This window comes from Mesoplodon bidens (assembly GCF_964165515.1).
Source record: "Mesoplodon bidens genome assembly, chromosome: 12".
NCBI lineage: Eukaryota > Metazoa > Chordata > Mammalia > Artiodactyla > Ziphiidae > Mesoplodon > Mesoplodon bidens.
Window position 1 is genome coordinate 91,424,576 of NC_138168.1, and position 15,042 is coordinate 91,439,617.

Sequence of the window (15,042 nt, forward strand, 5' to 3'; positions counted from 1 at the left end):
GGGGCAGCAGGAGAAAGATTTCCTTGGGCGTTATTGTTGGCCCTGAAACTCAGCGCTCCACCTGTCCCGTGAGGATGTAGGATCTCGGGGTGATCCCGTACCTGCTGGGGAAGCAGCCCCCAAACGATGGCAGAGATGTGTGCGTGGGGGGGTCCCACCGGCGGACACACGCAGGTTAGGAACTGGCCAAGAGGGAAGAAGAAATTAGGTTGCAGAGCTCACGACCGACAGCGTAGCTTCTTGTTTTATTTCTGTACGAAGAAAAGATGGGCGTGAGGTGGCAGGTGGTACACCCGGGAGAGACGGCGGGGATGGCGCCCAGCGGACCACCGGGCCACCTGCTTCGCTACCAACATGACCGTCCCGTCTCCTGCTGGGCTGCACGGGGAGCGGACGCACACACACGTGCTCACACGTGTACACGTACACACGCGCGCGCGCACACGTGCATCACACAACACACTTGGGCACGCATTTACACACCCACACGTGCACGCACGCGTGCCCCCGTGCACGCACAGCTCTCAGGGTGGGGGACGGCCGTGCCGCCTGCCCCCACGAAGAGGCCAGCTGGTGGCAGCAGAGGCTGGGAGCAGCTGGAAGGCAGTGCAAGGGGAGGGGGAGGGCCTGGTAAGCTCACCTGCAGACTGTTATTCGTGACGGTATAGAAAGTCCAATATCACAGTTATGCTCGAAAAATATTACACTTCATAAAACCCATGTTTATTAAAAAAATCTATTCAGAAAGTCTGGAAAGCGTAATAAATATCGTAGAGTGGCCGCCCATCTCCAACATAAAATATAAAGCGTGAACACGAGAGTCCCCTGTAAACACAGACGCGGGCAGGGACACAAAGTGCTGGCGGTGTCCTCGGGGGAGCGCGGGCTCGGCTGCAGCTGGCGGGTCCCTTCCTGGTGACGCCCTGAGCCCGCGGGTGGCTTCTCCTCATCACTCAGGACCTGCGGTGTCCTTTCCATTCTAGAATCCCACGGCTCTTGGAGAGGTGAGGCCACCAAACCACATGGGAGAGAACGAGTGCAGATCGGACCCCTCCTGTGCTGGAGGCACCCAGAGAAGCAAGGTCACCACCCCAGGCGGCGCTGGGTCACGTCAGTCAGCAGGACTGGCTCGCGTCGGAGCCGTGACCACTCAGAGCCCTGACAGCCTTCCGCGCGGCCACACACACGCGGGAAGTTTGAAATCACGACCGACTGCCCCTGGGGAACAAGCGAAATCTCACTCTTGCCCAGTGTGACGTGGGGGACAGCATCGGGCAAAGCTCTCCCTCTGGGGGGCGCCAGGTGTTTCTCTTAAAATGGGCAGGCGCCGGGGTGGATGGGACCACAGTGGGTGCCACGGAGGGGGACCGGCAGGGCCGAAGGCCTGAGACCCCAGGTTCGGGTTTATCACAACCAAGTCTGTGGTTCTGGTGATCCAGAGGGGGTCTGACTCTACAGGAGGGCAGGGCAGCCAGTTAACTTACACCACGTGTGCAAGTCCCGCAAGGCCTTGTGTGAATGGTGGAGGTGCCCCGTACAGGTGAATAACGCGGTGATGGCACCTTCATTCACATACCGACTGCCGGTTAGGAAGCCCAGCCACTGGCTACTTGAGACTTAAGCCAGTTCAATTAAACACAGGCTCTCAGCTTCTCTAGGCTGCCTCTCTGCAGAAGGGTTTCAAGTACCACTTTGTTTGCACAAGGGCGAGGGCGTGGAGGTATCTCAGGGCATTCGAGTTGGTTTAGCAGAGAGTGGGGAACAGCCGGGGTGCCCTGCCACGGGCGGGGTCCGCTGCGGGGCGAGTCCCGGGGTCCCCAAGCCCAGGACAGAGGCCCAGGCGGCTGATGGACCGGCCGTTGCCTGTGTGGCAAACACAAGATACAAGGACCGCTGTCGATTTCTGGGAGGGCAAAATCTGTGACCTGGGACCACCCAGGTTTTCCTAAGTTTCTAATAACAGACAAAGTAGTTCTGACCTAAAACAAAACTATTGTGGGTGGAAATCTTTTGAGCCTTGGGAAAAAGCACTTTCTATTGAGAAATATGCGAAGTGCCCAAGAGGGCTTTGTGGGAAAACAGGTACATGAATGAGTCCCCACCTTTTTATTCCTTGTGGTTCTGAGGGAAAAAAAAAAAAGGCTCATGGGGTAATTAAAGCTTCTGCGATACATTTATATTTTCAGGTCTGAAAACCATTAGACCAAGCTAGGGAGCTATTTTTTAGAAGGCGGCATTGTTTTTGTTTTTGTCGGTTGAGTTGGGTACCAGAGTGAGTTGAAATGGAGAGACTTTCAAAAATCGTCTTCTTGGTGAAAACCCGGCTGAGGCCAACAGGTGCTCCCCCTCCCCCCGAAGGCAGGGGGTGCCCAGCGATGCCGGCCAGTCACAGCACGGTGGGCAAGGGCCCTCCGGTCAGCCGGCCGGTGGGCCCCTGGTTTGGGGCCGGCTGGGAGGACACAGGCCTCTGTCCTCCAGGCCCCGGCGGTGGCTCGCCCTGCATCACACCCACTCCTGTGTTCACACGCCCCGGGGGACACATTAAATATCCCTGACATGTCAGGTGAGGACAGACCTGTGCAACAGAAACACAAAGCACGACACAAAAGCACAGCTTCCACACAGGGCGCCCCCGCGGGCACCCCCGCTCCCGGCAACACAGCCTCTGCTCTCCTCCGGCCCCGGGCGGGGGGCAGGGGTCTCCAGGGGAGCCGAGAAGGGACTGATGGGAGGCACCCCAACTGAGGGTTCCCACGGGCCACAGGGTTTCCATGAAAGGGGAAAGCCAGCCCCTCTCGGAAGCTCGGGGCGGCCGCGGCGACCCTGGAACCGGGGCAGGAGTGTGAAGCAGCCGCTCCTGCAGCCCCCGGTCCTCAGGAGAACGCGAAAACATGGGCACAAGTTGGGCTGGCTCCCTCCCGGGGACGCGAGCGATTCTTGTGAAACGTGGCCACCGAGGCGAAGTTGCTGCTCCCGGAGCCAGGGTGGCCTCGCCCCATCAGATCTGCAACAGGAGAGAACACGGGGGCCTCAGTGCCAAGTGGGGGGCAATGAGACGAGGGCTCTTTGGATCATCTGGAGGGACCAGGCGTCTGCTCCTAGGTGCCCTGTGCCCACCGGTCACTCAGCCGTGGGCAGAGGCGCAGAAGCCGGGCCCCCAGGGCTCTGCCGTTAACTGTCACCTTCACACCGTGACACCTGGGCTGTGTGTGCCGGAAATCAGACCAGGTCACTGACTTTAAAACTGGAAAACACACGTCTCCATGGAAACACAAGCCATGACTGTGCAAGCCCCACAGGCTGGAGGAGCCTCCAGGCGCTCGGCGCGGTCCGCGGAGGAAGGCCTCCGTCTGGTTGGCTGGGGGCGGAGGTGGCAAGGTGGGCGCAGCCAGGCGTCGGGAGGCCGCCCGCCTGGATCCTCTCCGGCTGCCCAAGAAGGTGCAGGATGAGCTGGCGCCGGGCTCGGCTACAGCCGCGTGGACGTGAGTCTCTTCATGCCCCGGCGCTGGGCCAGGCTGGAGGACAACACGGGCTCCAGCCGCGGGGCCTGGGGGGCTCTGTTCAGGGCGAAGTAGGTGGCGGCCATTGCTCCCTGCAACACAAGGGAGCGGCGGTGACGCGGTGCCGGCCCCCGACCCGGCCTGGGCCTCGCCGAGCCTGGGCTACGGGAGGCCTTCCTTCAGGACCATGGAGCACCGGCTCTCAATCATCAGGGTGTTGCTCTGGTTGCCGTGTCCACCCGCCCCCGACCCCATCTTTGAACTGTGCGGTGACTGGGCTCCCAGGGAGCCCCGGCGTGAGGTCCTCCCGGCCCCCAATCTGCCCTGCGGCTGCTGGGTCCCTGGGGTGCCCTCCTGGCAATGGCACACCAGCTCTGCCGATCTTGAGGATCCGGGACCAACCTGGGTGACTGGGCCCCTCCTGGAGCAGCTCTAAACCCTCGGGTGGTCTTGAATGGGCGGCTCCCAGCAGGAGAACCCCAGCCGCTGCACGGCTGGGGGCAGTGCACACCTCCCAGAAGAGGGTCCACCCCTTCTGTGTTAACAGAAGTTGTCACTTATTCAGAGTCTGGCATGTGACTGCATGTATGGAATGAACCAAGTAACCGTAAATACACCTGGGATGCCTATCTGGGCCTGTTACTGGTTCCCTTCCGGCACCCCGTGACCCCTGGGGTTAGCCGTGCAGGTATCGGAGCAGCTCTCTGGAGTCCCCGCCCCCACCATTCTGCCGTGGGGACCCGCGGTCGGTACCTTCACCAAGTGGACGTCTTGTCTGCGGAGCTGGTTTGGGGACAGGTACTCTCTGTTCACAATCCACGGGTGTTTGAGGACTTGAACTGCTGTCAGGCGCTGGTGAGGATCCACGTGGAGCATCTTGGACACGACATCCTGTGGGGGGAGGGGAGTGAGTGCTGCTGCTCCTCAGAGGCTTCCCAGCAAAAGTCCTCTCCTCCTCCTCACGGCGAGACCTCACCACCGTGCTGAGAGTGAAGCTCCGCACCTGGGGCCGAACGTTTACCCCCGGGTTTATACACATGTGAATTTTTTTTTAAAGCTTTAACCATCGTCAACTTGGTGGATCACCCTAGGTTTATACAGTATTAAATATTTTATGTCTGAAGAGAAATCACATGTGGAAACGTTCAATAGCGGGTGTAAGTTACTGAAATATTATTTGCATAAAAACGATAATCTTCCAAAGGGAGAAGCTGAAATAATGACTATCCCACAGATATAAACCAATCATAACAATGTCCTCGGTTACATTTTATCACATATAATAAATATTACTATCCTCAAATCCACACATATTTGCTACAAATAATCACCAACTGTGGAATTAACAATCTGTTGCCGTTACTTGTGTCCAAAGGGGCCCATGTTCCATAGAGGTGATTTTCTTATTTGATTGTAATGTAATAGCAACAAAAACTCGTACAATGGGTTTAAAGACTGAGCTCCACTTTAGATTTACATGTGGCAATACATGCAAATGTGTGTACCTACATGTACACACACGTACAATTAGAACTGTGATTTGCATGTGCATGGAATTCATGAGACTGTCTTCACTCGCTTGAGGCACCTGCCCTTGTGAGTCATCAGGGCTGTCCTTGGGGGAAAGCGGGTGAATATTACATCCCCGTCTTGTAGGTGAAGACGTGATGTGTATAGTTGTTCACCAGGTGCCCAAGGAAGAGCCTCGGCGAGAAGCCGTGCTTTTCCACTAGCCTCCTCTCCTTCTTTTATTGTTCCCATCACATTCCAAAATGAAATGAAATCAATTAGAGTATCTGTATAATGTGAAGTTGCATCACTCAACAGAATTTGTGGTCATCAACCGCAACAGAGAAATATTATACACTAATACAATATCCTTCTTCTACAGAGAAATACAATGCCTTTTAACATTTGATAACATTAATCTTGGTAACTTCTTGAAACAAATATCTCCTGGAAGGACTGTTCTCCCCATTTCCATGTGTAAAAAATGAAAGCAGGGAGACCTTTATTGACTTGCTCAAGACCTCACAGTAAGGAATTCCCTGGTGGTGCAGTGGTTAGGATTCTACACTGTCACTGCCGAGGGCAGGGGTTCAGTCTCTGGTTGGGGAACTAAGATCCTACAAGCTGCGTGGCGAGGCCAAAAAAAAAAAAAAAAAAAGTAAAGCAGTGTGTTTTTATACAGTGCATGCAGGAGGCGGATAAAGTATTATAAAAACATACAAATCCGTAGGCTTTGCCTGTTTTCGGAGGATTGTAGGTTTTGTTGTGTGGTGAGCACAGAGGGGGGAAAGGCACAGGGGAACGAGAGAGGGGAAGATATGGCAGGGAGGGAGCAGGAAGAGGTCAGCAAAACGTCCTGGGAGGCAGCGAAGCCCTCTCCCTGCAGCTGTGACCTTGGTAATGTGTCCTGTACCTGACGAACTCCTTTCCTGCCACCTTTTCCATGCCCCCCACTCCTGCTTGAAATCACCTCTCAAAGAAACCACCAGCACCCAAGTCCTGGTCTGTGGCTCTACTGTGGGAACCGGAACTAAGACAATTCCCATACCCATTCAAAACAGAGTGGATGGAAGGAGCAACGCGGGTGTCAGGATGCGACACAGGGGAAGTGCTCACTAAATGCCAGCTGCCATTACCTCCACCATCTCCTCCACCACTTCCTCCACCATGACCTTCACCATCTCCTCCACCACTTCCTCCACCATAACCTTCACAATCACCTCCACCGTTCCCACCATCTCCTCCACCATGACCTCCACCATCTCCTCCACCACTTCCTCTACCATGACCTTCACCATTCCCATCATCTCCACCATGACCTTCACCACCATATCCACCATCTCCTCCACCATGACCTTCACCATCACCTCCATAATTTCTCATCATCTCCTCCACCATGACCTCCACCATGACCTTCACCATCACCTCCATCATCTCCTCTGCCATCTCCACCATCCTCTTCACCACCTTCATCACCTCCATCATCTCCTCCACCATCACTGTATGAGGTCATACAGAGATAGTAATGGCAGAGCTGGAATCAGAACCCCAGAATTTCTCCTCCTCTGGTCATTTTATAGAAACACAGGAAACAGACTTTTGATGCTGTTTCTTACTGTGGTTGGACTATAATTTACTATTTGATTAGAGAGGAATTCTAAGTCTGATGGACAGAGAAACAGGGCTGGTCACAAATGGTGCAGCTGCAGAGAAGCCCCAGTTCAAAGTATTTTTTAATAACAGAAATACACCCCTGTACCAGAGCTCTACTTATCAGTCTGCGAACACTCAGGGCAATCATTTTGCAACATCCCTAAAAGTGTGATGGTTAATTTTCTGTGTCAATTTGGTTAGGCCATGGTACCCAGTGTTTGGTCAAACACCCGTCTGTTTTATAATAATTATAAATGGAGTACAATCTTTAAAACTTGTGAATCACTATGTTGTACACCTGAAACTTACATAATGAACTATACTTCAATGAAAAAAAAGAAAAACAAAACAAAACAAAAAACACTCATCTAGAGAACTTCCTGGTGGTCCAGTGGTTAGGACTCTGCCCTTTCACTGCCGAGGGTGCAGGTTCGATTCCTGGTTGGGGAAGTAAGATCTCACAGGCCGTGTGGTGAGGCCAACCCCCCCCCCCAAAAAAAAAAGAACCAGTAGTGGTCTAGATGTTTCTGTGAAAGTGACATTAACAATTAAATCTGTCAACTTCTCCATAATGTGCGTGGGCCTCATCCAATCAGTTGAGGGTCTTAAGTGAAAAAAGACTGAAGTCCCCGAGGAAAAGGGAATTCTGCCAGAAGACGGCCTTTGGACTAGAGTTGCAACATCTACTCTTCCCTGAGTCTCCAGGCTTCTGGCCTGCCCTATAGATTTTGGACTTGCCTCCACAATTCCATAAAAATAAATCTCTCATCCTCTGTCTTAGTCTCTCTCTGTCTCTGTCTCTATACATACACATCCTATTGGTTCTGTATCTCTGGAGAACCCTAATACACCAAGACTGTAGAAAATGTGAAAAGTGCTATGAAATATTTTTGCAAAATTTCTTTTTTTTAGCTGTGTGTCTTAAAAAAATCTATGAGTATAAAATATCTATATTATTTACACAAAAAGTATCCTCTAGTATTCCTCAAAGATAAAATGGTGACTGCAGAATCTCCATACCTAAGAAGTAAGAGCACTGGGCCATGTCCTCACCTTTGCCGCGTCAGATATGGAATCCCAGTTTCCCCCGGAAAGGGCGTACTTCCCGCTGCTAATCCTTGCCAAGATATCCTCAGGGGTATCATCCGGTCCGTTTGCAAAAGGGGTAAATCTGTGTGATGAGAGAATTTGTGGTAATGAGCTTCCATTTTATAGTCTAAGGTAAAGTTCTTTTTGCCTCTTTGTTGTAAAAAGAATAATTTTTTCTTTCCCATCATGCCCCAAGTCCAGGATTCATGGTAAAGTGTAATTTATTTCTTACTGCTGTGTCTCTTTTCCTTACTCAGCCAGTGAAGAAAGTTCTGTGGACCCAAGGATGAGCCTTTCTGGACCGTTTCTGGCTTCCCTGGTGACAGTGTGGTACAGTGGTTTGCCTGGTGATGCAGTTTCCATGGTGACAGAGTGGTATATAGTGGATGGGAGCCTGGGATTTGAAGTCTGAGAGACCCATGGTCGATCTATTACCAACTCTGGCTTCTCTGGCAAATGAATTTTTTGAACCTCAATTGCAAAATGGGCAGAATAATACACTCGCAGGGGTCTACAGCAGCGGTACGCACAAACACACACAAAATGCAAATGGTTCTTGCCCTACTGTAAGTGTGTGATAGATGTTTATCGTCACCCCTTCACATAAACCAGGGTGGGTCAGTGTAGCCTCCCCAGAAAGGAAATTATATGTAATCCTAACGCACTTCCTTCAGTGGCAGGGTTTGTACTCCTAGTTTATGTATTGACAAAGTAAGCACCAGAAGAATCACAAAGTGTGGCATTGGGGAGAAACTGCAGGGCCTCCTCTGCTATTGCAGTCATCAGGGCACAGCCCCAGGCTCACCGGGGCTCCCCGCTCCACTGCGACACTAGTCACTGACTGACTAGGAAACACCTCACTGAGGCCACGCCCAAAGCAGGCCACTCTCAGTCGCTCTTGTGATTCACCCGGGAGCAGAACTAGTGAGGGTGAATCTATGACCCGGAGCCTGGGCTGCCTGCCTCTTCGAGACGCTGCTGCTTCCTGGCTCGAGAAGATGTTTGTGAGGAAAGATGCTGTGACCTCTGCAGAGGACGCGTGGTGCAGAGGTGAGAACGTGGACCCGCGGTCAGAGGCTTGGGTTTTTGTTGATGAGCTGAGCTGAGCTGTGGAGCCCCAGTTCCCGAATTCCAGAGACACACTTGAACGACAAGGCATGACTTCCTGCCCTTGCTCTCTGGTTGTCCCGCAGGGGCCTCGGGAGACTGAACTCAAGGCCTGTAGGTATGGGCCCACACCCGTGCACAGGGACAGGCCCACAAGGGCCAGCAGCCACGGCAGGGGTTCCCTGAGCGCCGACACCCACGTGAGGGTTTGCGTTACCCCGCCAGCATGGTGTACAGCAGGATCCCCAGACTCCAGATGTCACAAGCCGCGTCATAGCCTTGCCGCTTCAGGACCTGCCAGGGGAAAAGCAGACGACGGATAAGCACTTGGCAGGGAAAATTCAAGGTCACAGCATGTTGCTGTGATGGGTCCATAACCCCGGCGGGGGTCGGGGGGATGGCTGGGGATGCGGGGTGACTTCAGTGGGACTGTCGCTTATCGCCGCAAGGCCAACCCTAATTGTGTGCAGTAGGATTCCCCAAAGACCCGCGCACACAGGGAGCCCTGGCTCTTGCCAGATACATGACAGACTGAAAAGGAAACAGTTTATTTTTAAGGCAGAAGAATTTGGGGAGTCCCCTGGTGGCCTAGTGGTTAGGATTCCGGGCTTTCACTGCGGTGGCCCAGGTTCAATCCTTGGTCGGGGAACTGAGATCCTGCAAGCCGTGCGGTGTGGCGAAAACCAAAACCAAACAAAAACGAAAACAAAACAGAAGAATTTTTTTTACTCTGGTAAAATATACTTAGCATAACATTTCCCATCTTTGCCGCTTTTAGGCGTACGGTTGAGTGATACGAGGTACCTTCATGTTGCTGGGCAGCTGTCAGCATCACCCGTCCACACAACTCTTTTCCTTCTGCAAAACTGAAGCTCTGTCCCCATGACACAACTCCCCCTCCCCTCCCCCCAGCCCCTGGGAACCACCATTTAACTTTCTGTCTCTATGAATTTGCCAACTCTAGGCCCCTCATGTAAGAGGAATCACATAATTGTCCTTTCCTTCCTGGCATATCCCACTCAACACAGTGTCCTCAAGGCTCCTCCATGTTGTGGCGTAGGACAGGATTTCCCTCGTGCTTCAGGCTAATGATCCACTGTACCGTCCATCCATCAGTGGACACTTGGCTTGTTCCCACCTTTTCGCTGCTGTGAACACGGTGGACAGACGTGTTCTTGCCTCTGCTTTCAACTCTTCTGGGTTTGTACCCAGAGGTGGAGTTGCTTGGCCACCTGGTAATTCTGTGTTTGAGTTTCTGAGGACTAGTTACCACGGGAGAGTGTTCATGTCCCAGGATTACACACTTCAGGGGAGGGCAATCCTCTGATACGTTTACAGTTGAATAACAATAAAGAAAGCAGCACAGGCACTCCGGGTGACTGCGGGTTATTGGACTGACATGGAACGTGAAGTCAGGAGAGCCATGTTCAATTTCCTTAGACACAAGGGCCGGGATCTTTGTACCTCAGGCGTGGTGCCTGCAGCATGGCAGGTCACCGAGGCGTGTGAACACACCAAGCATTCGCTGTTCGAGCCCTTGCCCACGTTCACTAGCTGAGTGATCTTCAAAGTCCCTTCAACACATGGAGTCTGTTTTTTTTTGAATCTGTGAGGTGTTTGTGGCTAACAGTATCTACCCTGCCCACTCCATGTGGCATAGGAAGATAAAAGCAAAAAATACTGGTAAAAGTGCTCAGTAAATGGTAAAGTAATATACCAACGTAAGGTAGTCTCTAGTCACTAAAACTAATACTATTAACGTTAGTAGTGATCAAATAAGGCAATAATATTGCTCAAATAGAACCAGATTTTCTTACAGGGGCTACAGGTAGCATCTGGACAGCCTAATGATGGCCCCAGCTGCACATCCATCCGTATCCTGGCAGGCATGTGGACATCTTCCTCGTGGACCACTGGCCGTGGTCACCTTGTGGACCCCACCTGGGTCACCTCTCAGCTCACAGACTGGCCACTAGGGGCCAGCATGCCTCTCTCTTAGGACTTTCTGTACTTGTCACTGCACCCACCGGGGCCACTCTGGAGCAGCTTCACCAACCACCAGAAGGATCCACGCAGAACCTAATGTCTGTTTTCATTCCTGACCTCCCCCCCGCCCCCCACCCCCGCCCCCATCAGCAATGTCAGCCTCTTCTGTTTCCACTCCTGCTCTCACCAGCATCTCAGGTTTGGTTGCTTTTCTAAAAAGCAAGAAAGTGGATTTGTCTTCACAAACACATCAGTGACTTCAGGACCTACCGGAAATGATCCCCAGGAGGCTGAAAAGGGCACAGCACATACGAGATGTGCCGCCGAGGCCTCTGATGCCCTGAGAAGAGGGAGCGGGAGGGAGGGGCCCTCAGGATTCACGTGCGTCTCATCCACAAATCTCGGCGGAAGCCTAACGTTCAGTCCCATAGCACCTGACTCGCTTCTGGGGCTTTGGAAAACAATCTGGAGCAAGAACTCTGGCACCAAGTAAGTCCACGCACATGCACTCTCTCCTGGTGCAGCTGCTGGGTAGATTTCTGATCCCAGGTGACCCACTGGCTCCCCTCCCGGTTGTAGGAGAGACTGACACATTATTTCTCACCGTAACTCCTAACGGACAGGCAGATTTGATCGAAGTCGTCTAGAGCACAATGACAATTCCACATGCAAACCTCACCTTTACAAATTTTACGAATAGGAAATAAAATGATAAAATAACTGTGTTTGAGCAAAAAAAGACCGAAGCTTCTCACTTCTACCCTCTAGAATTACTGCTGACTCCAATACACCAAACTGTGCAGTGACTTTGAAAGTAGGAAAGGGCCGTCTCCCCGCTGGCTCAGTGGTCCTCTCACCTCCGGGGCAACGAAGTTGGCTGTGTAGCAGGGGGTCATCAGCAGCCCATTCTCGGCTCGCAGCTGCTTGGCAAACCCGAAGTCACAGATTCGGATGGATTCGGGGTTTCCAGACTCGTCCATATACAGAATATTGCTCGGCTTCAGGTCCCGGTGAACAACCTGGAGAGGCAGGAGGAATTATGCCTGAGCTGGGGCCCAGGCTGGAGCAGGAGAGAGAAGCGGGGATGCACTCAGGAGATAAGGGCTTATTTGGAGTTGTTTATTCTGGGCAGGTCCTGAGGCAGGAAGCAATTGGCTGGGATGCTCTAATCTCTGTAGGTCCTCCCCCCTCTCTTTCTCTCACACTGACACTCAAAAATTGAGGACCCCGCCTAAGCCCCTTGGATGGTGAGTGAGTATTTGGATGAATAAATAAGTAAGCATGTGTCCAAGATCAGGGAGGCCCGCTGGGGCCATCACACAGAGAGACACTGGTGGTGAGCTCAGTAACATGGATGGAAGATTTCTAAAGATAAACATCTGCTGTGTGATGCCACGTTCCAGCGGGCAGGTGCCGGGCACCCCAGCGGGTGATGCAGACAAGAAGCCTCTGTCATGTGCACACGGCCAGTGGACAGAAACCCGAGAGCTGCATCTGTGCGGAGTGAGGCGCAGGGCGCTCTGAGCACCAAGGATGGGGCCAGCGGTACCTCAGAGCACAGCGGCTATTTAGCTATTTAGGGCACAAAGCGGTTTCTTCTGAAGGGGACAGAGGTCGATTGTAAGAACATGTGTTGTGCCTGCATGTGGCTTGGGGCCCACGTGTCTCATTGTCCTGCTAATACCCAGGGAGAGGACAGAGAAGGGAGATTAAAGGGCCACGGCCGGCAGCCGGCTTACAGCGGCTCCGATGGCCGGGAAACAAAAGACTTTGGTTCCAGGTCTATTGCCCCACCTCGTGCAACAGAAGTCAATCTGCAAAACCATCATCGGAAGGGCTGCTTCTACAGTCTGACCGTCCTGGGAAATGACCATCGTGCGGCCCTGGAGGAATGTCCTGGTCAGACGGGGCTGCATTTTAAAAGCTGACAGGCACACGTGCACGGCTGGCCAGGGAAGCACTGCTGCTTCCTGGGAGGTGCTGAGAAGGTGGGGGTCCAGGGCTGAGGGCAAGGGGTCTAGAAGCATGGTGCTGAGTTAGAACCCGGCTCTGTGTGCAGCTCTGGGCGCGATACCCAACCCTTCTGTGCTCTGGTCTCCTCAGCGGTGAAATGGGTGTGATCCAGAGTCTAGAACTGCCCAGACGAAGGGCTTAGAGCAGCACCTGGAACCCTCAGCAGTCACTGCCATTTTGTCACCATATCCCTTGGCACTGGTGGAGGAATTCAATTCTAAATAGGGCAACTGATGAACATTCCAAGTTTCCCTTTATCAAGCCCAAACTACTTTTTTGCTATACCTGGTCTCGGTGAATTTAATTTCTTGACCTAGCTCCTGGGCACACAGCGTGTGTGTCTAAAATCATTCAGACCCAAGAGGGACGGCTGTGATTCACAAGGAAGACGAGGACACCCGAGTTCCCAGCTCCTGAGCCCGTGGACTCCCAGCGCCCCCGGGTCCCGCTCTCCCTCTGTCCTCCTCCCCGCGGGGCTGCCCGGGGGGCGTGGCCTTACCCCCTGGGAGTGGAGGTAGTCCATGGTCTTGGTGACGGTGCACAGCACGTCGCTGGCCTCCCGCTCCGAGAAGTACCTCTGCCGCAGGATGCGGTCCAGCAGCTCCCCGCCCCTCATCAGCTCCATCACCAGGTACACGAACTTGCCGTCGTCGTAGACCTGGGGGTGGGGCAGGAGAGCACACAGGCCTCAGGGACCTCGCGGTCACCCTCGCGGGCCTGCTGGCCACTGGGAAGGAGGGGCCACCCCGGCAGGGGCAGGGGGCGCCGCAGTGCATAGAGCCTGGAGTCCCAGTGCTCCCCTGGGAGCAGACACAAGACTTCTGTAGAAAATGAGTGAGGATTTTCTAGTCATGCCAGACAAGGCTCTTACTGGGAAAAAAAAAAAGCTTTAATGACCTGCTGCTGGGCAGGGCATGGCTCAGCAGGACTGAGAGCTGCATGGATGGATTTAGCTGCAGTGAACCCTGGTACTGCCCCGCCTCCAGGAGAGCGATGTTCAGAGACTGACAACGCGACGCTGGCCCAGCCCCGGGTGGCAGCGTTCTCCAGGGCCACGCTTTTCAAACCTTACCGAGCAGGGTGACAGGCCGGCCCGGACCCAGCAGGTCTGGGGTTGGTGGGGAGCCTGACCCCGGGGGCCCTCTACGCTGCTGTGCCCTGTGCGGGGGACAAGCCCTGGGAGTCCGGGAGGAGAGAAGGTAGGAGGGCTGATCTGCTTTTATTTCAGAAAAGCAGTAGATAAAGAGAGCTTTAGTCATACTAGCGTTAATCTCCTGAACTTAAAAGACAAACCAAACCAACAAGCTCTGGGTCTCCGTCAGGCCAATGGCCCAGCAGAGGGGCCGCCCAAGTGCTGAGAAGAACCAGAGAGAAATGGAGCAAAGCACCTAAAAACAGTGACTTTCTAGCTTCCAAGTCAATGATTTCAGAACAAATCACTAAGACAATCTGGCTGGCACGGAGCTCTATAAAGGATGTAAAGTTGATCTTGTTGTATTTATTTCTGAGTTTATGATCAAATGCTCTGCTTTCCAGAATGTGCCCGGGTGACATCACTCATCCCAAACCCAGCCAGAGCTCTTCGGGAGTTTTCAAATTCACTGATTTCTGTTTGCGGGTCTTCGCAAACACACGACAAAGGAAACAGCAAGGGGACTGATCTCGTGCGGGGGGGGCTGACTGTGACCCACAGGGATGTGGCTGGGCTTCACTTTAAGCTTTGTTCACACAAGGCCTGTTCCACGCTTTCCTCAGAATTGACTTGGCATTTGGAAGGCCTCTTACTCCAGGCATTTGTGGGGCCCGAAGGAAACTGAGGTGGCCCCAGTATTTTGAGGTTTGGGGTTCACGATGCTGGGATCGCTCTGGAGTTGGAGAGGAAGATGAGGCTCTCTCCCCTGCCTGACCCCAGAGGCCCAGCCCTAGGCCCCTGTGGATGCTGCCAGGTGCATCCAACTGGCTCCAGCATGACTGGTCCCTGCTCCCTTCCCCTCTTTCAGGGATGAGGGCCACAGATCGCTCAGTCGGGAAAGCGAAGGAAGCTGGGAGGGGCTCCGGATCTGGAGTCTCAGAGCTGGAGCCCATCTCACGGGCCCCACGCTCTCCGTGACAGCGAGGTGAAACACACCTGGGTGAGAACCCACACCAGCTCTCTCTCCTCTTTCACACGTGTGCATTCTGTGAT

General features: G+C 53.4%; 1 protein-coding gene across 1 annotated transcript in view; it reads right to left on the minus strand.

Annotated features, from left to right (window-relative positions):
- Nucleotides 1-515: 515 nt before the first annotated feature.
- RPS6KA2 (ribosomal protein S6 kinase A2) overlaps nucleotides 516-15,042 on the minus strand; it is a 161,533-nt gene continuing 147,006 nt past the window's right edge. The window contains exons 16-21 of the mRNA XM_081250651.1: nucleotides 13,357-13,515; nucleotides 11,702-11,863; nucleotides 9,076-9,152; nucleotides 7,716-7,833; nucleotides 4,254-4,391; nucleotides 516-3,592 (exon numbers count right to left, since the gene is read on the minus strand). Coding sequence (XP_081106777.1) covers nucleotides 3,467-3,592; nucleotides 4,254-4,391; nucleotides 7,716-7,833; nucleotides 9,076-9,152; nucleotides 11,702-11,863; nucleotides 13,357-13,515 — 780 coding nt within the window. The 3' untranslated portion in view covers nucleotides 516-3,466. The remainder of the gene's footprint in view (nucleotides 3,593-4,253; nucleotides 4,392-7,715; nucleotides 7,834-9,075; nucleotides 9,153-11,701; nucleotides 11,864-13,356; nucleotides 13,516-15,042) is intronic.